General features: G+C 48.2%; 1 protein-coding gene across 1 annotated transcript in view; it reads right to left on the bottom strand.

The window, feature by feature from the left end:
• vipr1b (vasoactive intestinal peptide receptor 1b) overlaps window positions 1-27,249 on the bottom strand; it is a 108,803-nt gene that overhangs the window by 68,292 nt on the left and 13,262 nt on the right. Inside the window, exon 3 of the mRNA XM_056299480.1 lies at window positions 22,789-22,899. Coding sequence (XP_056155455.1) covers window positions 22,789-22,899 — 111 coding nt within the window. The remainder of the gene's footprint in view (window positions 1-22,788; window positions 22,900-27,249) is intronic.

The following is a 27,249-nucleotide window of genomic DNA, read 5'->3' as shown; positions in this document are numbered from 1 at the left end:
GGGGTAATGGATGGAAACAAATGGGGGAAATCCGCCCACCGAAAAAAAAGAGACAAGTGAGCCTATCCTGTAAACAGGACACTTGCTATTGGAAATCAATTCTCGTTTTTGGATTCAGTTTTAGGTTCAGTCCTCTTCACGTCGTCCATGCTTCTTCTTGTCCATATCAACCTGATATGGACAAGAAGACGCATGTCCATATCAACACCATTTCTCTCCATATCAACCTGATATGGACACGAAGAAGCATGTCCATATCAACACCATTTCTCTCCATATCAACCTGATATGGACACGAAGAAACATGTCCATATCAACACCATTTCTCTCCACTGATATGCCGTCACTGTCCAAATTTTATTAACTGGTACAACACAATGGTCCACGCTGCTTTGACTCAATACAGAACTGTCATTACACAGGATTAACAGCTGGACGTCACAGCATTTTTAAAAGCTCACTCACAGCAAGTCAGAAATCATTCATTTAGTCCCCCCCCCCTCCCAATCACAATCATTTAGTCCCCCCTCCCTATCGCAATCAACCAACCATGGCAAATCAGGTGCCCCGTCATAGATTATGAAGCCAAATGCCGGGCAATCAGGGGTGACCTCAGACACCGAAGTACATTGTGATGAGAAAGTCAAGAGAGTAGCGTAGACGTGCGTTTTTCCAACTTAAAAAAAAAACACACACATAATTTTGGCCTCTGTCGACCTACCAAAAAAATACAAATAAAAAATAATTTCATGCAGACACTTCCTTCCATCTGGATGCAATACACCTGCCTCAGCCATAAGCCACTCTCCTGTCAGCTCATGCAGACCATAATATCACTCCTCTCCTCGCTTTCATCGGGTTCAGAAGAAGCTTTTACTGACTACCTTTAAAGCCTGGTTCAGACTGGTACCTAGCTATACATCTCAATGTTTTCAATCTTCTTTTTCCCCAACCCATGGAATAACCTACCTGACCAAGACAGACTAGCAACTCAATTTACTTCGCTTGAAACACGTTTTAAAACCCTCTTTTTCAGAACGGTGTCCTCATAAGGTTTCTTTACCTGGGTGATCTTCAGTTAAGGGAGTTTCTCTGTCCCCAGGGTAGATTTTCAAGAAAACTTTTTATTTTTTTTAAACAAAAACAATTATTGTATTTGTTAGAGTTAGGTTGTGTTAGCTATGAAAAAGAGATTTCTGTCTCAATGATGACATTTTAATACTTTTTCAGGATGCTGAAAATTCAGATGTGCCAGAATTTCACTGTTTTTGAGCTTGTCCCCAACCCAGACTTTTCAACTTCCCCTCTATAATAAAGTAGTAAAAATGGTTAAATTCATTAAAGCTTTACTTTGCATTTTCTCATAATAATTTAAAAAGACATATTTCATATTCATTTGGTTTATATATGTGTGCAATTTGCACATTTTTTGCAGTTAACATCACTGTCCCTCATCCATCTGTCATTACCATCACACCCAACATTTTAGAGCAACGTTTTCTCCAACAACAACAATGTGGTTGCCATGGAAACGAGAAGCGCCAGAGGCACATGAGCAGTCATGGCAGAAGCGTGACTTTTTCATGTCCACAAATGGAAGTAATGTGAAGATGTTTATGTCCTGATCTGACAGGATGGTTATTACAAGTCATTACCAAACAAGTTACTAACTGAGTACTTTAGTTCAGAAATAAGACATCTCACTTTATTCACATATATTCATGGTACATTGTATGCTAGCTAGCAAGTTGGCTTAGCAAGTCTAAGGCTTAGCCAACTTTTTCTCCAAAAAGTGAAAATTGTCATTACCATCACATTTTAATGTTACAACTTTGAAAAAATCATAATATCAAACTTATTTTGTAGGATGATCAAAGCTTTGCTAAGATATGTGTTCCACACCACTTAATAGAGCTTTTGAAAAAGAAGACCAAAAAAAACAAAACATATTTCAAAGACATTTATTTTTTATTTTTTCAAAATTTCAAAAGCCAAAAGTGCCCCAAATTGGAGAATCACCCAACTACATTGTCGTAAATTTCTCTGATGTTTCAGTTTGGCTCCGTGGCCACTTTAATGGCATTATCATTTCAAACCGACTACACCAGCACGTGTGTTGTTTATTTTCTACACAACCTCGCCCTGAACAAGCACGGCGCTCTTACAGTCAGCGAGTGCCCTCAATACCGAGCTGCACACGCTGAAAATCACCATGAATGAAAGAAAGGCTATGGTGAGTTGTGTCCGTACGTCCATTAAGTGTCCACTACACCATGTCACAGTCTGTCAGCAGCCGATAAAATCAATACATGAACCTCATCTGGGTTAGCACTGCACAAGTTCAACAAAAATACAACACTTATACACGATTTGATGTCGTAATATTCGTAAAAGTATGTAGGATTTTGCATTCACTGTTGTCCTGTGTGTGTGTGTGTGTGTGTGTGTGTGTGTGTGTGTGTGTGTGTGTGTGTGTGTGTGTGTGTGTGTGTGTGTGTGTGTGTGTGTGCGCGTGCGTTTCCATTTATCCGCCCTCGTAAGGAAAAATGTATTCATGAGGATAGTAAAATCACAAACCACCTACTTAGTGGGGCCATTTTGTGGTCCCCACAAGGAAAATAGTTATTCTGGGGTTAGGGGTTGGGTTAGGGCGGCACGGTGGCACAGTGGGTAGCGCGGTCGCCTCACAGCAAGAAGGCCCTGGGTTTGAGCCCCGGGGTTGTCCAACCTTGGGGGTCATCCCAGGTCGTCCTCTGTGTGGAGTTTGCATGTTCTCCCCGTGTCTGCGTGGGTTTCCTCCGGGGGCTCCGGTTTCCTCCCACAGTCCAAAGACATGTAGGTCAGGTGAATCAGCCGTACTAAGTTGTCCCTCGGTATAAATGTGTGTGTATGTGTGTGTGTGTGTGTGTGGGCCCTGTGTGATGGCAGCCTGTCCAGGGGGTCTCCCCACCTGCCGCCCAATGACTGCTGGGATAGGCTCCAGCATCCCTGCGACCCTGAGAGCAGGATAAGCGGTTCAGATAATGGATAGATGGATGGATGGATGGATGGATGGGTTGGGTTCCAGCTAGGGTTACAGTCGACCGAGTATGAAAGATAATCATTAGAATCTGGCTCTGCGTTAAGGTTAGAGGTTAAGTTTAGGCTTAAATCTGGGGTATTTTTCTTTCGGTTTTGGTTAAGCCTCAACAGACGTATTGCCCTCACAGGTATCCAATGAACTGATCCAAGATGGCGGCGCGCTGGACGCAGCGGCTACTGCGGCACCCTCTTCAGTGTTGAGACCCAACAACGCCTGCATATCCCGAGGAGGCTGAGGAGCGCCCGTCTATCCCCCAAAATTCTCACCAACCTCTACCACTGCACCATAGAGAGCATCCTGACCATCTGCATCTCAGTGTGGTACGGCAGCTGCACCTCAATAGACCAGAAAGCTCTGCAGCGGGTCGCCACGGCGGCCCAGCATATCACCGGTACCCAGCTCCCAGCCATAAAAGACATTTATCACAAACGTTGCCTTCGAAGGGGTCTGAGCATCAGCAGAGATCCCACCCACCCCAACCATGGACGTTTCTCCCCCCTGTGCTCTGGGAGGCGCTACAGGAGCCTCAGAGCCCACACTACCAGGCTCAAAAACAGCTTCTTTCCCCAAGCTGTTGCCCTCCTGAACCTGGCCACCCACTGAATGTCTGTAGATATTTTTAAGTATTTTGTACTCCAGCTCTCTTTTAACTTATTTTAGCTTTTGGTCTTCATGTGTGTATATGCTGTTTATCTGTGTCTGTTTTGCAGTGTTTGGTGAAGCCACAGCCCTCATTTCATTTTGAACATGTGCCTGCACATTGTTTTTAATGACAATAAATTGAATTGAATTGAATTGAACTTCTGACCACTAGAGGTGCTATTGAGCGTAGTAAGAATAATATATAATAACATAATTTGTTCCTTCAGTACATGCACGACGACACAAATGCACGCTACGAGCATGGGGGTGATTACACACTGACGTGAAACACAATGAAGAAGAAGAAGAAGGCAACACATCTACCACGTGACGTTTTGTCTGGTTTCATCGACCAGGACAGGAACACAAGCACACACTTTAACACACACTTTAAAACCGTACCAGAAGGTCGCTTATCTGCTGTGAACAATTCAGCTTTCAAAGCATCTCACAAAAAAAGGCTTTGCAAACGCTTTCTGAAGCATGAAAGGCTCCATCATCATGTTCGTTAGGCCTCAGGGACACAGACGGTGTGTTTTTTGGTGAGAAACTCCCGAGTGTAATTAAAAACCGAGTTGTTTACAAGGACGACGCCACTGGACAGCTTTAAGGTTAGGGTTGTGTTGGGGGGTTATAGTGTCAGGGTTAAAGGGCCTACCCAGTGGTTGGTTTAAAAACACTACACATTTCTTGGGGCGTCCGGGTGGCGTGGCGGTCTATTTCGTTGCCTACCAACACGGGGATCCGCCGGTTCGAATCCCCGTGTTACTTCCGGCTTGGTCGGGCGTCCCTACAGACATAATTGGCCGTGTCTGCGGGCGGGAAGCCGGATGTTGGGGGGGGGGGTGTGTCCTGCTCACTGCACTAGCGCCTCCTCTGGTCGGTCGGGGCACCTGTTCGGGGGGAGGGGGAACGCACTATGTCCTCCTGGTGAAGCTCCTCACTGTCAGGTGAAAAGAAGCGACTCCACGTGTATGGGAGGAGGCATGTGGTAGTCTGCAGCCCTCCCCGGATCGGCAGAGGGGGTGGAGCAGCAACCGGGACGGCTCGGAAGAGTGGGGTAATTGGGGAGAAATCCCAAAAAAAAAAAAAACAGAACACGTTTCCAAGACAATGGTCTTCGACCAGACAGTCGGGTTTTCAAATGATGCCTCCCTGTCCGGCTGGGGAGTCGGCCAGATGCCGTAATGTGCGGCATCTTTTTATCCGAACCCAACAATGCCTACATACACACTGCCCAACCAAAGCAACGAATCTGTTAAAGTAGTTTGTTTTCACACGAGCAAGGAGCGAATGATAAATTATTGATTAGCACTGGAATTACAGACCTTCATTCCTCCAGTCTGGGATGGGAATCAAAAGAAAAAGCATCACGGGGTGAACAGCCTAGCAGTGTGCATTCACAGCATGCGGTTTCCAGCATATTATGGGTGATATGAGATCCACCGTTCTCTCTCTCTCCCATTATTTTTCTTCTTTCCAGCTACCTTTCTTTCTAAACGTGGCGGTTGTTCGTAATATTTGGATTTGGTTCTAGTTTTTAGAAGTAATATCTGTAACTCTGAGCGTAGAAATTAAAACACGTGGATAACGGCGGGCACGGCGGCCCAGTGGTTAGTCAGCACTGTCGCCTCACAGCGAGAAGGTCCCGGGTTCGAACCCCAGGCCCTCCCAGGTCCTTTCTGTGTGGAGTTTGCATGTTCCCCCCGTGTCTGCGTGGGTTTCCTCCCACCATCAAAAAGACATGCATGTGGGGGGAGGGGGGCGTCCGAGTAGGGTGGCGGTCTATTCCGTTGCCTACCAACACGGGGATCGCCGGTTCGAATCCCCGTGTTACCTCCGGCTTGGTCGGGCGTCCCTACAGACACAATTGGCCGTGTCTACGGGTGGGAAGCGAGATGTGGGTATGTGTCCTGGTCGCTACACTAGCGCCTCCTCTGGTCGGTCGGGGTGCCTGTCCGGGGGGAGGTGAAGAGCGAACTGGGGGGAATAGCGTGATCCTCCCACACGCTACGTCCCCCTGGCGAAACTTCACCGTCAGGTGAAAAGAAGCGGCCGGCGACCCCACACGTATCGGAGGAGACATGTGGTAGTCTGCAGCCCTCCCCGAATCGGCAGAGGGGTTGGGACAACGACTGGGATGGCTTGGAAGACTGGGGTAATTGGCAAAATACAACTGGGAGAAAAGGGGGGGGGAGGGGGGGAGACGTGTATGGGGCGCCCCGGTGGCTCATCTGGTAGAGCACATACCACATAAGGCTGAGTCGTTACCGCAGCGGCCTGGGTTCGAATCCGGTCCGGGCCCTTTGCTGCATGTAATCCCTTCTCTCTCCCCTGCCTTTCCTGCCTCTCTCTCTCTCCACCATCACTACCCAATAAAGGCAGAAAATGCAAAAAAATAATCCTTAAAAAAGAAAAAAAAAGAAAAAAGACATGCACGTCAGGGTTAACACTCCTGCCTGTGCCCCTGAGCAAGGCAATGGAAGGAAGAACCGGAGTTGGTCCCCGGGTGGTGCAGCTGCCCACTGCTGCTGTACAGTAGGATGGGTCACATGCAGAGAACACGTTTCATTGTAACCAATCCACTGCACAATGACAAAAATAAAGTAACTTTCTTTCTTTCTATAACAAACAAGATGGCCCTCTGCCCACTCCGCCTGGCTCGAGCCCCCCCCTCCAGACACACACACACACACACACACACACACACACGCACACACAGAGTAGTACACACTCCCGGGGCATTGTGTCGTAAGTCTCACGTGATAAGGAGCAGTTGTGCTCCATGACCAACATGTCAAAAATAGCAAATATGCAATTCTGGACTAAAACCAATACACAAACACGCACATCTAAGTGTAGACCTTGGAAAACACTGTTGCAGCAGTATTTGACACACGTGGGCCTTTCACTTTGGGGTTTGGAGCCAGGGAACTGCTGTGGGATTTTGACTCTAAAATAATTTCTTTGACCCGAGGAGGACACACAAACAAACTTCCGTGTGTGTGTGTGTGTGTGTGTGTGTGTGTGTGTGTGTGTGTGTGTGTGTGTGTGTGTGTGTGACTGTGAGTCGGGGGGCGTCTATGCGTGGTATTAGATGTGTGGAAAGCTGGCTGAGTTAAAGCGAGTGGTGTGGAATAGGCCTCCAGAGCTGTTGTGGTTGAGCTAGTCTGGTCCGTTGGGGAGGCAGGCAGTCTAATCCATATCGGCAGCCTGCAAAGTGGCCAGCGCCGCTCCTGCCAGTCGGTCCGGTCCTGGTGCCGTGAGGTGTGAAAAAAGAGAAGGCCCGGAAGTGATTCAGGCTGCAGAACAGCTCAAATGGCTTCAATCTCACCTGTGTCTCTGGCAGGGAAGTTGGGGATTTTTTCCCCCCTTTTTTCTCCCCCAACTGTACCCAGCCAATTACCCCACTCTCCCGAGCCGTCACGGTCACTGCTCCACCCCCTCTGCTGATCCGGGGAGGGCTGCAGACTACCGCATGCCTCCTCCCATACATGTGGAGTCACCAGCCGCTTCTTTTCACCTGACAGTGAGGAGTTTCACCAGGGGGACGTAGCGCGTGAGAGGATCACGTTATTCCCCCCCAGTTCCCCCTCTCCCCCGAACAGGCTCCCCGACTGACCAGAGGAGGCGCTAGTGCAGCGACCAGGACACACACCCACATCCGGCTTCCCACCCGCAGTCACCGCCAATTGTGTCTGTAGGGACACCCGACCAGCCCGGAGGTAACACGGGGATTCGAACCGGCGAGCCCCGTGTTGTTAGGCAACAGAATAGACTGCGATGCTACCCAGATGCCCGTGCATGTCTTTTTGATGGTGGGAGGAAACCAGAGCACCCGGAGGAAACCCACGCAGACACAGGGACAACACGCAAACACCACACAGAAAGGGCCTGGGATGGCCCGGGCTTCGAACCCAGGACCTCCTTGCTATAAGGCAATGGTGTTAACCACCTGGCCACCGTGCCGTCCATCATCCTCAGCATTGCAGTAGGTCTAAAAGTCAGAGTAATTGTCAGCAATTATCTGTAGAGCTTTCAGCTTTCTTGAGACAGCTCAAATCCGGAGCAACAGGCCTGTGCTGAGGGGTTTTCCCCACCACATACGAACACAAGCTGCTGCTGCTCAGCCTTCACCGCACCTCTTTCATCTTCATGCTGGACGTGTCAGGGTAGCTCATATTAATATATCACAGCTCTGATGGCAAAGAACGTCCCACAGATCCCCCCAAAACAGCTCCAGCTTGATGTCAGTAATCCATCACACCTGATTTTCACAATTTAAAATGATGATAAAGGGCAGCAGAACATCCCGAGACAAGGGGGAGAAAACCATCATATGAGGAAATTCGAGGAGCAGGGTTCGGCAACCTTCCTGTGGACTCTTGTCCATGGCCAGAACCCAGAACGATAACTAAACTGGTAAAAATGAAGACAGTTTCATTGTTTGTGTAATTAATAGTCTATGGCCAACAGGGTTTGGTACTGATTCACACCAAAGCTTAGGTAGATGGACGCGTTATTGTCCTCACAAGAGGATATATGTTGTAACCCTTCCTACACAGCCTCACATACAGTAAATACATGTACACATATCATACATACCACACAACATAGAAGACAGACAGACAATACATTAACATGAGAGCTTAGAGGTTCGGTGAGTTCAGCACTTCATTGTCAGAAGGAACAAAACTCCTTTAAAAGTGGGTCCAACCCCAGGTGAGGGACCTGAACCTCAGACCAGATGGAAGCAATGGGAAGAACGGCTTAGGGGGGGTGAGAGGATCCTGAGTTACGGTTAATGCTCTGCGTGAGTTGTGATAGGTTGAGGATGGGAAGGCCTATGAGTTTCAGATCAGAATCATCTTTATTGGCCATGTAGGTTTGCACTACATGGAAATTGACTCCAGTCTCGTGGCTCTCAGTGTACTGAACCTTTGGATGCTCCTGTGCAAGATGCGAATGAGCCAGTCCCTACTGGTGATTGATAGATAGATAGATAGATAGATAGATAGATAGATAGATAGATAGATAGATAGAGAGAGAGAGAGAGAGAGAGAGAGAGAGAGAGAGAGAGAGAGAGAGAGAGAGAGATAGATAGATAGATAGATAGATAGATAGATAGATAGATAGATAGATAGATAGATAGATAGATAGATAGATAGATAGATAGATAGATAGATAGATAGATAGATAGATAGATAGATAGATAGATAGATACAGAGATAGATACAGAGAGAGAGAGAGAGAGAGAGAGAGAGAGAGAGGGGGTAGATAGATAGATAAATAGAGAGAGAGAGAGAGAGAGAGAGAGAGAGAGAGAGAGAGAGAGATAGATAGAGAGAGAGAGACAGAGAGAGAGAGAGAGAGAGAGAGAGAGAGAGAGAGAGAGAGAGAGAGAGAGATAGATAGAGAGGGGGTAGATAGATAAATAGAGAGAGAGAGAGAGAGAGAGAGAGAGAGAGAGAGAGAGAGAGAGAGAGAGAGAGAGAGAGAGAGAGAGAGAGAGAGAGATAGATAGATAGATAGATAGATAGATAGATAGATAGATAGATAGATAGATAGATAGATAGATAGATAGATAGATAGATAGATAGATAGATAGATAGATAGATAGAGAGGGGGTAGAGAGATAGAGAGAGAGAGAGAGAGAGAGAGAGAGATAGAGATAGAGAGAGAGAGAGAGAGAGAGAGAGAGAGAGAGAGAGAGAGAGAGAGAGAGAGAGAGAGAGAGAGAGAGAGAGAGAGAGAGAGAGAGAGAGAGAGAGAGAGAGAGAGAGAGAGAGAGAGATAGATAGATAGATAGATAGATAGATAGATAGATAGATAGATAGATAGATAGATAGATAGATAGATAGATAGATAGAAAGGGAGAGACGGAGACGGACAGACAGACAGACAGACAGACAGACAGACAGACAGACAGACAGACAGACAGACAGACAGACAGATAGACAGATAGATAGATAGATAGATAGATAGATAGATAGATAGATAGATAGATAGATAGATAGATAGATAGATAGATAGATAGATAGATAGATAGATAGATAGATAGATAGATAGATACTTTGTTGATCCCGAAGGAAATTTAGACACCCTGCAGCTTAATACGACACGCAATGAAATACACAGTAAAAGTTAGCAGTTCAAGTAATAACAATGACATTAAATGCAATGACATTAAATAAAGTGACTTAAAGTGCATGGTAAACTGGGCCAAAATAGCCAGTGAAATACAACCAAAACAGAGACGGAGTGCAGAGCATCAGGCCCAGTACTCAACCCCCCCCCCCCCACCGCCCCGCCCTCGTGGGGAAGAGTTGAAGCGCCTAATGGCTCTGGGGACAAAGGATCTCCTAAGTCTGTCCATTGAGCAGCTGTGTGACAGCAACCTGCCGCTGAACATGCTGCTCTGCTTCATTATGGCGGTGTGCAATGGGTGCCTGTCAGTGTGCATGACAGACAGCAGTTCGCCCAGGCTCAGGCGGAGCAGCAAAGTAGTACGGGCTGCATTATATTTTTGCACGGTAGCAAGAGAGGGTGAGGTTTGACAGAAAGTGCCTTGAGTTTAAGCATGACAGAGTCTTTGCTGGCAGCGCTTATGGATATCAGTGGTGTGTTGGTCCAAACAGAGTCTATTATCCAGAGCGAGTCCAAGGTACCTGAGGCAGTCCACAAATTCAACAGTCTCTTCCTCCCGCCTTTTTTCTCCCCAATCGTAGCCGGCTAATTACCCCACTCTTCCGAGCTGTCCCGGTCGCTGCTCCACCCCCCATCTGCTGATCCGGGGAGGGCTGCAGACTACCACATGCCTCCTCCCAATACGTGTGGAGTCTCCAGCCGCTTCTGTTCACCTGATAGTGAGGAGTTTCGCCAAGAGGACATAGCACGTGGGAGGATCACGCTATTCCGCCAGCTCCCCCTCCCCCCCCCCGAACAGGCACCCTGACCGACCAGAGGAGGCGCTAGTGCAGCGACCAGGACACATGCCCACATACGGCCAATTGTGTCTGTAGAGATGCCCGACCAAGCCGGAGGTAACACGGGGATTCGATCCGGCGATCCCCGTATTGGTAGGCTACAGAATAGACCGCATGCCCAAGTTAAACGGTCTCTTAATGGATGGGTGTAGGGTTGTGGACTGAAAGGAGGGAATTAGGGTCGGTAATGCTTTTCAATCTGTTAAATTAAACCATCCATTAAAGGCCTCAATCTGTAATTTGCAGGCTGTCCCAGAAAGGAACATTTCATTTAAATGAAATACGTTTGTAGACTGTGAACATTCATTCATTAAGCTCCACCACAAATAAAAATAGCCAACCAATAACTCTAGTCACAGAGAGGCTTCTATTCTTCCATTCAACAACAACGGGTTTTACTGCTTTCATGACTTCCAGAATACATCATACATTAATGCATCTTTCCAAAGATTTAACTCTTGTAGCTACTGCTACTGCTACTGCTACTACTACTTTTGGCTGTTCCCGTTAGGGGTCACCACAGTGGGTCGTCCGTTTCCATCCCTTCCTGTCCTCTGTATCTTCCTCTGTCATGCCAGCCATCTGCATGTCCTCCCTCACCACATCCATAAACCTCCTCTTTGGCCTTCCTCTTTTCCTCTTGCCTGGCAGCTCCATATTCAGCATCCTTCTCCCAATATACCAAGCATCTCTCCTCCACACATGTCCAAACCACCTCAATCTTGTCTCTCTTGCTTGTTCTCTAAACCAGCGAACCTGAGCTGTCCTTCTAATGTACTCGTCCCTAATCCTGTCCTTCTTCGTCCCCCCCCCAATGAAAATCTTAGCATCTTCAGCTCTGCCACCTCCAGCTCCACCTCCTGTCTTTTCATCAGTGCCATCATATCCAAACCGTACAACATAGCTGGTCTCACTACCATCTTGTAAACGTTCCCTTTAACTCTTGCTGGTACCCTTCTGTCGCAAATCACTCCTGAATCTCTTCTCCACCCACTCCACCCTGCCTGCACTCTCTTCTTCACCTCTCTTCTGCACTCCCCGTTACTTTGGACAGTTGACCGCAATACTCCTTCATCACCTCTACTCCTTGCATCCTCACCATTCCACTGTCCTCCCTCTCATTCACACATATGTATTCCATTGTGCTCCCACTCACTTCCATTCCTCTTCGCTCCAGTGCACACCTTCACCTCTCCAGGCTCTCCTCAACCCGCGCCCTACTCCCGCTACAGATTTAACTCTCATAGCTACTAAAATATAACATTGCTGTACTACATGCAAATGAAATGGGAAATTGGAATCTCTGTTCCAAACATGAAGCCTCTGCTTTAGTAACCAGTACATACCTACACAAAAACACTAAATGAGGTAGATTTACATAAAAACCTTCGGATTTGCTTATGAACGCGGTCAAAATGAACCCACGTAAATAAAATTGAGGCAGTGACGCACAAATATGTGGCCAACTTGTCGATAGCGGCGTATCAGCGGGATGAAGACCCTTAATAGGAATATGTTTCCTGTGGTGGTTGTCGTTGAAGGGGCATGCCCGTGGAAAGCATCCGTGGGCCATTTTTTACTTAAGCTTTCAACGAACCCACTTTCATGCTGATGTCAATACTTGTGGGGTTTAAAGTGCATCCTCCATCTCTGAAGTGACACGTTTTCCCCCGTGAACCTCGTTTGCTTTTTGACTCTTTGAGGCGATAATGTCTGCATGAGTGCAGCTTTCGTGGCGACTCTCAGAGGGAGGAGAGTTCATCACGCGTGTCGTCATACACGGAGACTCCACAGCACAGATAGCACAGGGCAGAAATCCGGCCGGGTTTAATAGGCGGCAAGGTGGAACGGCTATCTTCGCATCCTGCAAATACACCAAGGTGCTGCAATACGCCCACATTTAATTGCGGCTAAGGGGTAGGGACAGACAAAATATGCAGAAAGAGGTTGGAGTAAAGCTCTGTAGTAAAGTGTGTAGAAACTTGGAAACACATTTTTTGGGTACCTGAGGTGAGTTTGTTTTTCTCCTACGGTTTGAGCTAGAATGGGTATGGGCTTACTTTAGAACGGAAGATAACTGAGAAGCCCTGTTAGGAGCAAAATCCACATTACCATGTGTCTACTGATGATGTCCATGGTTTGAAGGGTATTATTGGCCCCCCTGTTACTCAGAAGGCAGGCGTGAGAGCCCAAATGCTGGGTCATGAGATCATGGGGAAAAAATGAGCTGGTAAACAGCTGGAGAGAAATAGCCTGGAGGTACCGAATAGATGAAATGATAATCCATCAGTACAGATTTGAAAATAGCACTCGATAGAGTAAGAGGACCAGAGGGATATAAGCCAGCAAAAATGTAGCGGGGGGTTGGAGGGAATCATCTATGACCCTGAAGCGGAGAGGTTTGAGTCTGAAAATGGTATGGAAAATATTCAAACTTAGTAGGAAAACTGATCTTTGCCACAGTCTGCTCAGTTCAGATGTGCTTTTAATTTGGTGATATCTTCATTCCAGGAGGATGTACCATCTCCCTTTGGTAAGGGTGGAAATAATGCCACATAAATCAGGCAGCATCTCTAATGTTTCCATGGAAAAGTAGAGCTGGGCAATATTTCAGGATTACTGTTTATCATCTGGCCCTGTGATGGACTGGCGGCCTGTCCAGGGTGTCTCCCCGCCTGCCGCCCAATGACTGCTGGGATGGGCTGCAGCATCCCCGCGACCCTGAGAGCAGGATAAGCGGTTTGGATAATGGATGGAATGGATGGATGGATGTTTATCATCTTTCAATGGTATTGTCTTCTTCTTCTTTTGGCATGTTCGCTGTTTCTCTGGGCTCGCAACAGTGGATTTTATATTTTCCATCACTACTCTGTGAGGGCACAGCACCAATGGCAGCCTCGACCAATCTGGTATGGTCTCTTGTCCATCCGCACACTGATTTGGCAAAATTTGACGTCGGATGCCCTTCCTGACACAACCACTAACCCTATGGATGGGGGCACAGGTAAAGCGATGGATGCCACCCCAGTATTAATGGAGTTGTGCCCACACCTGTCGCCATCTTTCAATGGTGTTGTATAGGACGAATTTTGGATAACAACAATTTATTGTCTTAATTAATGACAACAAGAATCTTTTACCTAAAACTTCTCACAAATTCAGTTCTGAAATACTTGCAGTGGTATCATTTGAAAACAAATTATGGTTTTTGTTTGATGTTATACTTCACATTCCCAAACAGTTCAATGTGACGAACCCCAATTGGGTTCTTACAGGTGTGATGAGCCTGGACACATAATCTGTGACTGCACAGCACCAGCGCCAAAAGTTAAAGTCAACCAGCCGGCGGGGAAACAACGGCAGAGTGGCCCAGTGAGGGGACTGCTACTCCAGTCTCCAGCCCCCTTCAAGGCCAATGCACACTGGTTGGCTGGTATTTGGACTGCCAACTCAACGGTCGATCCTGCCGGCCCTAGTAGACACAGGGTCTACCATTTCCCTGGTGCGATCTGGCATCCCCCTGGGCACCACCGGCCCCCTCTTAGTGGCGTGGTCACCAACCAACACCCAGCTGATGACGGTGACAGAGGAGAAGGCTGGCATGAGAGGGAGGATGTCACTGCAAGTCCAGACTGGAGACCAGGAGCTGACACACGAGTTCTGGCACGCCAACATCCAGGACCCGTGCATCATCAGCCTGGACCTGCTGACCCGCTGGGGAGCCCGTGTTAACGTCTCGGAGGCAACCATCACCCTCAGCACAGAGACCGTGGCGCTCCGGTCTGGCCAGAGGAGGGGCAGGCTCAGGGACCGGTGAGCCAGTCACCGAGCAGCCACCACTCAGCAGGCTCAGGGCCCCGGTGTGGCATTGGAGTGCTGCTGCTGCCAGTGGCAGGAGGAGCAGGGCCTGATGACACTGATGATGGCAGCTGTCCAGACCGTCAGCAACAAGAGGTCGTTCCCGTTCCCCAAGCAGCAACTGAGGCAGCAGAAGGAGGCAGACGTGGCCCTTGCGCTGGTGAGGAGCTGGTTGGAGACGGGGTGATGTCCTGAGTGGACAGAAGTGTCAGCACTGTGGCCCGAGGTAAAGGCCTACCACTCTCAATGGGGCAACTTTGAGCTCCATGAAGGGTTGGCGTACCGTAAGTGGCAAGCTCCCAGACGAGAGAGCGGCCTCCTGCAGCTATTGGTGCTCCGTGTGCTGAACCCCTAGTTTCTCCAGATGGTCCATGGCTCGGTGGGGGCAAGGCACTATGGGAAAGCCAAGATCCTCTACTGGCTCCGGGGACGGTTCTGCTGGCCTAGCTGTCAACGAGATGTGGAGATACACGTGCGCTGTTGCAACTGCTGCACCCACCAGGCCCGGGCCGGCTCCGGAGTGTGACAGAAGTGTGTCTATGACACACGGTGCCTTGGGTGGTCTGTTCACCGGTGGCGACACCCAGGACTTTTGGAGCACTATGTATTGGGTGATGGGGTCGTCGGGGATGACTTACCCCCTCAGGTGGGGGCTATGTAGCAACCTAGGGAGGCAGTCACTCCAACTTCCAGCGGCTCATGGGACTATCAATTTTTGAGTTGATTGTATTATATTTTTGTGTGTTCAGGTGTTCTGTTCATGTTGGGATGTGTTGTTGCTTGGGGGTTTCACTTGGACTGAGTAGACGACCATTTTACAGACTTACTGACTGTAGGACCATGACTGATACTGATAATTGTATGTTCAATAGTGACCTCGTTACAGGAAGCCATTGTTCGGCAACCACTGGGGAGGGGCAAAATAAAAGAGCACTTGTGGGGTCATGCTGGGTGACGGGAGCTGCCATTAAAAGATCTCTGTCTCTCGACTCATTCTTCTACACCAGCTCGCCACAATAATAATAACTTAATTTATATGGCACTTTTCTGAAACAATGTTACAAAACACTTTACAAAGAAATAAAACCAGACAAGGCAAAAATAAGAGTAAGCGTCCAGGTGGTATGGTGGTCTATTCCGCTGCCTATCAACATGGGGATCGCTGGTTCGAATCCCCATGTTACCTCCGGCTTGGTCGGGCGTCCCTACAGACACAATTGGCCATGTCTGCGGGTGGGAAGCCGGATGTGGGTATGTATCCTGGTCACTGCACTAGCGCCTCCTTTGGTCAGTCGGGGCGCCTGTTCAGGGGGGAGGGGGAATTGGGAAGAATAGCATGATCTTCCCACATGCTACGTACCCCTGGCGAAACTCTTCACTGTCAGGTGAAAAGAAGTAAGTGGCTGGCGACTCCACATGTATGGGAGGAGGCATGTGGTAGTCTGCAGCCCTCCCTGGATCGGCAGAGGGGGTGGAGCAGAGATCGGGATGGCTTGGAAGAGTGGGGTAATTGGCCGGATACAATTGGGGAGAAAAGGGGGGGGGGATCCACAAAAAAAGAAAGACTAAATAAGAGGGGTCCATAGTGTGGCGGCTCTCACAGCAAAAGCCCAATCACCCTTTTGTGACAAACCGAGACCTGGGAATAACCAGCAGGGCTCCATCTACAGATCTTAATGGTCGAGGGGGCATATACCAAGTTAATAAATCACAAATGTATGTAGGGGCAAGACTACTTAAAGCCTTAAAAGTGAGCAATAAAATTTTAAAATCAATTCTAAATATAACAGGGAGCCAGTGTAGGGAGGCAAGCACAGCGGTGATGTGATAAATGTTCATTATGAAAATGAACTGGCATGGGACATCCGAAAGGCTGCCGACCCCTGCTATAAATACCTAAATGGATTGGTCCGATAATATGGATACGCTCTGCAAGAATGGCCAAGGTAGACTTTTCTTCTCGGGGAGCCTGAGGTTATTCATTTCATGCAACGGCGTTAACTGTAAACACTAAAAGTACGACCCCATAATATTACCCTAATACAATCTGATAACTGCATGCCAAGTTTGTGCGATCACCGAGGCTCTTGTTTGAGAATATCAGTTGTTTAATAACAGGACGAGTACAAGACTTGTAAAATACTTCAATGCCCTTTCATTTTCCTACCGTTCAGCGTGCACACTGCAAGGTCAGCTCTGACATGTTTGAATAATCTAAAATATATGAAGAACAATTCTGATCCAGCCCCCCCCCCCCGTTCTGCAAAAAAAAAAAAAAAAATCGAGACAGAAGCTGGAAGTGCTCAATCAATAAAAGAAAGGACAGAAAGAAAGACGGAGAGGTGCTAGAGGCTGAATATGCGAACATAAACAGGAAGGGAAAGGCCCAAGCTCTGTAACTCTATTAAATGTCTGATGAATATTTATTATTGAAAGACGATTGTTATGACCGCTGAATGGAAGCACCACACGCTCTATTATAAATGATAGCAGCATTATAAAAAAACAACACTGGTTTTACAATGGGCCCTCAAGAGGCTAAACTCAAACATTACGTGGATCCTGCCATCATAAATGGAGAATATGTTCACCGAGATGATGCACTTTGTGTTAACCTCATTCAATCCATTTCCACTGTGTGTCTGAAATGATGAGGGTCACTCGCGTTTAGCTGTCGACAATGACATGTAATTACACAAGATCAATTCCAGCCCCGTTTCCATACTGAAACCTTCACAATTCAAACACGCTAACCCGCCTTGGTTTCTAAATACAGGCTCTACTAAATGCAAAATAAATGTTGAAATATCAAATGATGCCCTTGGCCGGGGGTCCCCGAACGTCTTCATGCCATGACCCCGCTGCAGAGACACATTTTGACCCAGCACACACCAAATATTTAAGCAATAAATTCTCGTTATCCATCAAAAAGCGAGATAATTATCAGCCCTCTCTATATTGTTCATCAACGCAGTATTCCCCTTTTCAGTCCTTGGCCATGGCCTACCAATGAGTCACGCTCCCGTTTGCAAAGATGGCGGCGCGCACTGACGCAGCGGCTCGGTGCTCTCGGTGAAACAGTATTTTTGTGCTTTTGTGTGTGTTGTGGTTGCTTGTTCGAGCGCTTGAGGCTCGTATACAGCATGACCGAGCCGAACTCCTTAACATCGAAGGATGGTATCAGGATTACACAACTGGAAGCCTGGACCCTATCCCACCGGAGATCCTGCGTCCAGGAGAGCCCTGAGGAGGAATTATGGCTATCCCACCAAAGAGGCGCTGGAGGGGGCGCAGGGAAAGGAAGCAGAAGCGGGGTAAGAGGAGCGGCCTACAAGCTAGGCTAAGGGCTAACCTGCACAGACCAGTTCTGCCGAGTCGCTTTCTTGCCAACTCCCGCTCGCTCGTCAACAAGATGGACGAAATAAGACCGAGGATTACGTCGCATAACATGGACAGCTGTGTGATGATCATCACAGAGACCTGGCTGGACAGCACCGTTCCCGATGCGGCTATTGAACTAGCGGGCACTCTTGTTTACCGAGCGGATAGGACAGCAGCCTCCAGTAAGAGCAAAGGTGGAGGAGGGTGTATTTACATAAATAATGACTGGTGTACAGCTACGAACATTATTGGGACACACTGCTCCCGGGACTTAGAATACCTGGCTGTGAAATGCAGGCCATTTTACATGCCGAGGGGGTTTTCTGCCATCTTAAGCACAGCCGTTTATATACCACCACATGCTAACGCTAAGATAGCAACTGCACAGGTACAACTAGGGTGGCTATATGTCCGGCTTTAGGCCGGACAGTCCGGCTTTTCAATGTCCTGTCCTCCGTCCGGCGCAGCCTCAAGCTGGACACCCAATTGTCCTCCTTTTTGGAGTTGCACTGGAACGCAGCATAACGATAAGATCTCCGGTCTAACAAATGATTGGCTGAAAGCCGTGTCAAATAAATATCTGATATATCATTGGTTAAAAACGTAAACAAGGCCTCCATGTGCTGCTACGTCACATCGTCATGTTAACAGAACAGAAATGCCGAAACGGAAGACGGCTCCGGTTTCATTGGCAAAAGCAGCAAGGACGAGTTGTAGTCAGTGTGTTATATTGTCAACTCAGTTGTCAGTTTTGAAACAGACACCACAACGTACAGTAGTGAATAAATACAAAAACTGTGAACAAATACTCTTCGCCTTTTCAGGAATATTTTGTCCTCTTCTTTTACACATACATCATGATATATCATAGATTAAATTGTCTTGCAATGAATAGAGTATCTCAGAATCACTGTATCATGATACCATCATTATCATGGACAAAATTGTATTGTAGTGTGGAGTATACCAGAGTCCTATATATTGGGATTATTCTGGCTTCACTAAATGCCGCAAAGTGTCCTCCTTTTTGGTGTTATGGAAATGGCCACCCTAGGTACAACATTATCAACAACCAGCTGAATGCACATCCAGAGGGAACTGTGATTGTGGCAGGAGACTTTAACCACTCAGAACTAAAGACAGTGCTGCCCAAACGCCACAAGAAAATCAACTTCCCAACCCGAGACAAAAATATTCTGGACCAAGTTTACACCAACATCCCGGGAGCATACAAAGCTGCACCATTGCCGCACCTCAGCTTATTAGACCACATCTCACTGGTAATGACTCCATCCTATAAACCTCTAAACTGTAGAACAAGACCAGATGTTAAAACTGTCCAAGTTTGGAGTGAGGAAGCCACCTCACGACTGCAGGACTGCTTTGGAAACACAGACTGGGGAGTGTTTGCACAGGGAGCTGACTTAGAGGAATACACTTCAGCCGTCCTGGCCTACATTCATTTCTGTGCTGAGACAGTACTAACCACCAAAACCATTACGGTACTTCCGAACCAGAAGCCATGGCTGGACAGGAATGTGCAGTCTCTGCTCAGGGCTCGAGATGCTGCCTTCAGGACAGGTGACATGCTGGCCTACAAAAATGCCCGGACAGCGCACTCCCCGACACACTTAACCAGTTCTTTGCACGCTTTGAAATGAAGCTCAGCGGAGTAAGGGCCCAAGTGACCTGCCCAAGGAGGAGCATGCACTTGTCCTACAGCACCATCAGGTGAAATCCAGTCTGAGTAGAATCGATATCTCCAAAGCGGCATGACCAGACAGAGTGTCGGGCCGCACACTGAAGACATGCGCTGACCAACTACCAGGGGTGTTCACTGACATCTTCAACCTCTCCTCATGACAGGCTGTTGTCCCCACCTGCCTTAAATCCACCACCATTGTACCTGTACCAAAGAAGACAGCAGTCAACTGCCTCAATGACTATCACCCAGGTGCCCTGACCCCAATTATGATAAAGTGCTTTAAAAGGATTATACTCTCTCACATCAAGGACATCATCCCCACAGATCTGGACAGCCACCAATTTGCCTATCGGGGGAACAGATATACAGAGGACGCAGTCTCAATTACACTTCATACAGCCCTGTCCCACCTGGAGCATCCAAACACATATGTCAGGATGCTTTTTACTGACTTCAGCTCCGCTTTCAATACAATAATCCCCCATAAACTGGTACACAAACTCAGCAATCTAGGATTAACCACTTCACTCTTCATGGATTATGGACTTTCTCACTCACAGACCACAAAATGTCAGGATAGGTAACCATACATCTTCAACCTTCATCCTGAACACAGGTGTGCCACAGGGCTATGTGCTCAGTCCAGCCCTCTTCACCCTTTTCATCCACAATTGTACTCATCATTCACTCCTCCAACACGATAGTGAAGTTTGCTGATGACACGACTGTAGAGGGACTCATAACCAACAACGAGGAGACACACTCCAGATAGGAGGTCCAACATCTGGCTGGGTGGTGTTCAGACAATAACCTGGTCCTGAACACCAGTAAAACAAAGGAGATCATTGTGGACTTTAGGAGATCCAGGAAGACCACCCCACCCCTACTGCACATAAATGGTGAAGAGGCGCATATTGTGGATAACATCAAATTCCTGGGAATCCACATAACCAAATAACCCACATGGTCACTCAACACCTCCCACCTGGTGAAGAAAGCACAACAGAGGCTTTTCTTCCTCAGGAAACTTAAACAAGCCGGTCTCCCTTCTCAGCTGCTGGTCAGCTTTTACAGAAGTACAATAGAACGCATCCTCTGTCAATGTGTCACAGTGTGGCGTGCCAGCTGCACAGCAGAGAACAGGAAGGACTTGGCCCGGATGGTAAAGACAGCACAGAGGATTGTGGGAGCTGTGCTCCCGGACCTGGATGCTGTGTATGCTGGCCGCCTACAGAGGAAAGCCAGCAACATCAGCAAAGACGCAACACACCCAGGTCACAGTCTGTTCGTTCCCTTGCCATCAGGGAAAAGATACCGCACCATCAAAACCCCGATTAACAGGCTGAGGAACAGCTTCTTCCCCAGAGCTGTAACCCCCCCCCCATCACACACACACACACACACACACACACACACATCTGCCTATAGCTGCTGAGGACTAACTGATACTAAAGCTGCTGCAATATGGACAACTATGTGCAATAACCCCGTGCACTATTTTGAACTTTAAAAGCCGCTATCTTTTATCGCCTTATCATAATTTTTGCTACCTCACTTATTATTTTATTTTTTTATTTTTTTTTAATCATTTACCTTGTCTAGTGTTGCTGGTTGTGTGTACACAATGACAATAAAGTATCTTATCTTATCTTATCTTGTGACCAAATCCAACAGATGAGCCAAGCCTCCATTAACCATTACTTCGCTGATACTTTGGACCTCAGTTAAATACTGCATTTTTGCACTGATTCAGAAAGTATGAAAATTAATTTTTTATCAAAATAATAAAAGATATTTGATCTCTAAAATTAAAATAAAGGGTGTCCGGGTAGTGCAGCGGTCTATTTATCGCCTACCAACACGGGGATCGTTAGTTTGAATCCCCGTCTTGGTCGGGCGTCCCTACAGACACAAATGGCCACGTCTGCGGGTGGGAAGCCGGATGTGGGTATGTGTCCTGGTCACTGCACTAGCGCTTCCTCTCGTCGATCAGGACGCCTGTCCGGTGGTGGGGGGGGGGGGGTAATGTGATCCTCCCACGTGCTACGTCCCCGCGGTGAAACTCCTCCCTGTCAGGTGAAAAGAAGCGGCTGGCGACTCCACGTGTATCGGAGGAGGCATGTGGTAGTCTGCAGCCCTCCCCGGATCGGCAGAAGGGGTGGAGCAGCGACCGGGATGGCTCGGAAGAGTGGGGTAATTGGCCGTATACAACTGGGAGAAAAAGGGGGGGGGGAATGCTTTCCTAAATGAATCTGGCAAAGAATATTCTCATCTATCTAATCTGTCAGACCAGTGTGATGAAGGTGCGTCGTGGATTCTGTGTGGATGCGTCGCTGTCCCAAAGCAAAACACCAAAACAAGAAAGTCATTCTGGATGTGTAGCTGTTTGTACCAAGATTATTCACGTATGTATGCTGGCTATAAAGTTGGGACAAAAAGGCCTCTTTGACAGGTCGCGTTTACCCAAGATCTCCATATGAGCGTTTGCTCTAGCTTTAACCTAGCTCTTGTTTTGGCTCTGCTTGTGCCACGGGGACTCTTCCTCGGTTTGCAGGTTTGAGCTGCAGAACGGGTCACTCGGTGACTCCTTCAAACACTGATGATGTGCTTGACGGACTTCTGAATCATTCATGTCACGAAGGCTGCAGAGATGATGCTGCGCTTCTGTTAAGTCATGCTGCTTTAGTTCTTGTTGATGTTTTATGTTTGTTTTTGTTTTTTTGGTCTTTTGTACTTGTTCAGTTGTATTAACGTACCTTAAAGAAACCCAGTAAAAACTTAAATAGAAAAAAAAAACAAGCATTTAATCCTAGTAGCAATGCAAGTTTATCCAGATTTGTCCATTCAAAAGTCAGTGTACTGTGTACTATCACACCCCGGTGTAACAGCCCAAGATATACCCCGTGGCCAGACTATACCTGGGTATAGTTTGGCGGGGGGGGGGGTAATCTGGCCTGCTACACCGCTATTACATTTCAGCCAAAATCTTTTAGGAAATTCAAGTTAGTGTTCTTGGTGAAGGTCATACCAGACCAGTGTGAATCTAGAATAAACTTCTAGAAAAGAGGATGCTCGTCACCCATATGGTAGTTCGGGAAAATGCCGGGATAAAAAAAGGTAGGAAAATGGTTTACCTTTCTGCTGATCGCTGAAATAACTGAAATAATTGGGGCACGTTATTGTGACCACGTCTCCAATCCTGGCTGACGGCCAACAGGCAATCATATCCCACATTCCTTGGCAACCTACCAAGAAAAAAACATTATTTATATACAAGTCATATCACTGAGACAGACAGACACACACACACATATGCTATTTTCCAATTCCACCCCCCCACCGAGGGACGGCCTGCTAGCGTGAGTGTGTCATTTCACATAGTAAGTTCATTAAAATGCTAATGTGCCAGGTCTCAGAAGGAAAGTGTTAAATAATTATTAAAGAGGAAATGTTAGCGCGAGTAATGGTATCGCTGGCCTGTAATTATCCCATATCAACTTTTTCCACACAAAAAATGACACACTGAATTCATTTTACCACCAAGTCAAGTCAAGTCAAGTCAGTTTTATTTGTAAAGCCCAACATCACGGTTTACAAATCTGCCTCAGGGGGCTTTAGAGCAACACAACATGAACAAATTAATTGTCTTAGCAGGAAGCAAAAAACGTCAAGCACATCAACTCTCATTTAAATCTGTCTGGGACGTGCTACACCAGTGCTTTACACAATGTTAAATCCTTTTTTTCCCCCATTTATTTCTGATTCTTCCCTTTTTACTCCCAATTAAGTGGCCAATCGATCCCTATTTTAGTTCAAACTCCCACCCTCGTACTGCATGTGTTCGCCAACTGCATCTCTCCGGCCGGCAGTCTCGAAGGAGACGCCTCCCCACTTCTGGGACAAGGTGAATCCAGGCCGAACCACCGCTTTCCCCCCCCCCCCCACACACAGAGAGACGCATTCATGTGACGAACACAAGCTGACTCCGCCCCCTCCCGAAGACAGCGTTGCCAATTATTGCTGCGTCATCGAGTCCGGCCATAGTCGGATCTGACGAGACCGGGGCGCGAACCCCGGTCCCTGGTGGGCAACTGCATCGACACAAAGCCGATGCTTAGACCGCTACACCACCGCGGACCCCAATGTTAAATTCTTTTTTTTTCTTTTCTGGATTTCACCCCCTTTTCCTCCCCAATTGTATCCAGCCAATTGCCCCAATCTTCTGGCCAATTACCCCCTCTGCCGATCCGGGGAGGGCTGCAGACTACCACATGCCTCCTCCCATACATGTGGAGTGGCCAGCCGCTTCTTTTCACCTGACAGTGAGGAGTTTCACCGGGGGGGACGTAGGGCATGGGAGGATCACGCTATTCCCCCCCAGTTCCCCCTCCCCCTTGAACAGGCGCCCGACCGACCGGAGGAGGCGCTAGTGCAGCGACCAGGAGACATACCCACATCCGGCTTCCCACCCGCAGACACGGCCAATTGTGTCTGCAGGGACGCCCGACCAAGCTGGAGGCAACACGGGGATCCGAACCGGCGATCCCCGTGTTGGTAGGCAACGGAATAGACCGCTACACCACCCGGACACCCACAGTGTTAACTTCCTGTAGTTGTTTGGGCTTGGCGTGGCCACAGATAACAGGACTCTGCCTGTGGAAAACATGTGGAAAGATTTTGTGCGTTTACGCCTCAGCTTATATGCCCAGTTGGGAGCTTTTGTCACCTTCACGAATGCTGTTTTTCAAAATATCAAATGACCCGTGAGAGGGAGAGAGGGACAGACCCTGCGAGGACATCATCAAAATATTCACTTTCCCTCGTAAAAAGGGGGGAAAAAACAAACACGATGACATTTAAAACTCTACCGGGGCGGCGTGGCATCTGATCGGAGCATTGAAATACTGTTGATGCTTCTCTTTTTCTCTATTACTCTTCTATACCCACACAGCGGGTCACGACAGTTGTGTGTGTGCGTGTGCGTGTGCGTGTGCGTGTGTGATAACCTTTGGGACGTGGCTGATCACGCTGCTCTGAAAATGAGCATGGCACACCAATAACAAGCGTAGCCATGGACGATGGGTTATGACTATGGAGTCGAGTGGCCGGGGAATGTGTGTACACCCGTGAAACTCAACACGTACTACATGAAGACCACTTATTCAGAAGTCTCAAAGCTGGTCCTCTAGAGTATCTGGTTGGACCATGGGGGGAGAACATTTTCACTTTTAACTTGTCTGTCTGACATGGTCCCTCTCTCCCATCCATCCATCCATCCATCCATCCATCCATGATCCAAACCGCTTATCCTGCTTGCAGGGTCGCGGGGATGCCGGAGCCTATCCCAGCAGCTTTAGGTTGCTTGCATATGACGTCACCAACTACAGATGGAGGGCAGGAAGTGGTTTTCTACATAGGACGCACAATCACAAACTTTCGAGATGCCTTTCTTTGGCATCATTAACTGAGAAACCACAAGGAGTTTTTATTGAGTACCAGGAGTTGTTGTTCATGGGGGGGGGGGGGGTTGCAAGAAATTGACCGAAAACGCCGGAAAAAATGGCTTGCGCACCGTCGCCTGCGGTCGGTAGGAGCGGAGTCGGATAACGCGCGTGTGTGTGCAGTGACCACTTGGTCAAAAAAAAAATCACTCTTCATAACATAAGGATCACGTCCAACATATCTTACTTTCTGTTTACACCTTTCTCTCATAATATCGTCTAAACTAGCACAGTTCGGGCTAAACTAGCTCCATCTCGTCCATCCTGCTGTTCACTTCCTGCCCTCCATCTGAATCTCGCGCGTCATCAGAATCACGTGACTGCAAACAAGCTACCGGCGGGCGGGGAGACGCCCTGGACAGGCCGCCGGGCCGTCACAGGGCCACGGTCCCTCCCGTCGGTTAAAAAGAACCAATCTGTGCGTTATCCAGCACGGTTGTTGCTAGAACATCTTCAGAAACTGACCAAAGACGTGTTTTGATAACAACGGGGTTATGGGTACTATACCGTGCAAACAGCCTACGGTTGAGCTACTCCCACAAAAGACTTGCGCTGGCGTGGCCATCCTTGTTATCTCTTCAACAGCCCTCTTTTCTCCAGCTCCCTATCTGCTCCCTCGGCAGGAAGATACCTGCAGAGGTCACAGCCCTCGTAAACAGATAAGCCATGTGCTCTCCCGTACATGTGTGTGTGTGTGTGTCTGCGAGAGGCCTCGGCCGCCTGGGTCGTCCACATGTCCCAGGGCTCGCCACAAACAGCTATACAAAATGAAACGTCTCCCGACAGCTTGTATATTCTATTACGCAAGCCGTCCTGACAGATTAAGGGGCGCACAAGACTACGAGAGGTCTGCCGAGATCGCAGCAGACCGGTGGGGGGGGGGGGGGGGGGAGGGGGAGAGACGCCGCGGCCGAGACCTGCAGAAGAAGCTGGCTGGTGTCTCGATGTGGAAATCTCACGCTTTCAAAGAATCGAGTCAAGTACAAAAGTACGGCTGCATATCAGATACGGTCCCCTTTGCTGAACTACACAGGTCCGAGGTCGGCAGCTGTCGTACTAAAGGGTTTAACAGACCGCGAGAGAGACGTTTAATACCATGGGGTGATGTGTAATACTTCACTTTGGATTCTGTACTCTGATGCACAAGATTTCCTCTTCCTTTTTCCCCCCCTTCTTTTATTGTTGCTGCTGCTCTAAATTCAAACGGGAACTGAATGTTGATATTACATTACATTACATTACATTACATTACATTACAGTCATTTGGCCGACGCTTTTATCCAAAGTGACTTACAGTAAGTGCATCATTTAACGTAGGAAATCAGGAGAACTACGAGTCATCAGAGGTCATAAGTGCATCTAAACAAGCATCTAAGAGCAAAACCAGTGCTCAAGTAAAAGTGCAAGAAAGAGATTTTTCTTAAATGAGTGACTACAATCAGTGCTAAGAGCAAGTAACAGGGTAGCGGTTCTTGAAGAGGTGAGTTTTCAACCTGCGCCGAAAGATGGGCAGCGACTCCGCTGTCCTGACATGGGTGGGGAGTTTATTCCACCACCGTGGGGCCGGGACAGAACCGAGCCGTGACCGGGTCGATCGGCAGCAGGGGCCTCTGAGCGACGGGGCGACCAGGCGTCCCGAGGCAGCAGAGCCAAGTGGTCGGGCGGGGGTGTAGGGCTTGACCATGGCCTGGAGATAGGAAGGAGCTGTTCCTTTCACTGCCCTGTAGGCTAGCACCAGAGTCTTAAACTGGATGCGAGCAGCTCCTGGGAGCCAGGGTAGGGACATGAGAAGGGGAGCTGTGTGGGAGAACTTAGGGCGGTTGAACACCAGACGAGCTGCAGCTTTCTGAACAAGCTCCAGAGGTCTGATGGCCGACGCCGGGGCGCCAGCAAGGAGGGAGTTGCCGTAGTCCAGCCGGGAGATGACCACATAACCTGTGCCGTCTCGTCGGTGAGGAATGGGCGAATCCTCCTGGTGTTATAGAGGAGAAATCTGCAGGAGCGAGCAACCCATGCAACCCATGCAGCAAACGACACCCAGATTCCTCGCGGTCCGAGCTGGCGTCGCCACCGTGTTGTCAATGGTGATGGCCA

This window comes from Lampris incognitus, chromosome 19 (genome assembly GCF_029633865.1).
Source record: "Lampris incognitus isolate fLamInc1 chromosome 19, fLamInc1.hap2, whole genome shotgun sequence".
Classification (NCBI taxonomy): domain Eukaryota; kingdom Metazoa; phylum Chordata; class Actinopteri; order Lampriformes; family Lampridae; genus Lampris; species Lampris incognitus.
The sequence above is the reverse complement of the archived record's forward strand: the minus strand, read 5'-3'. Positions and strand labels throughout refer to the sequence as shown.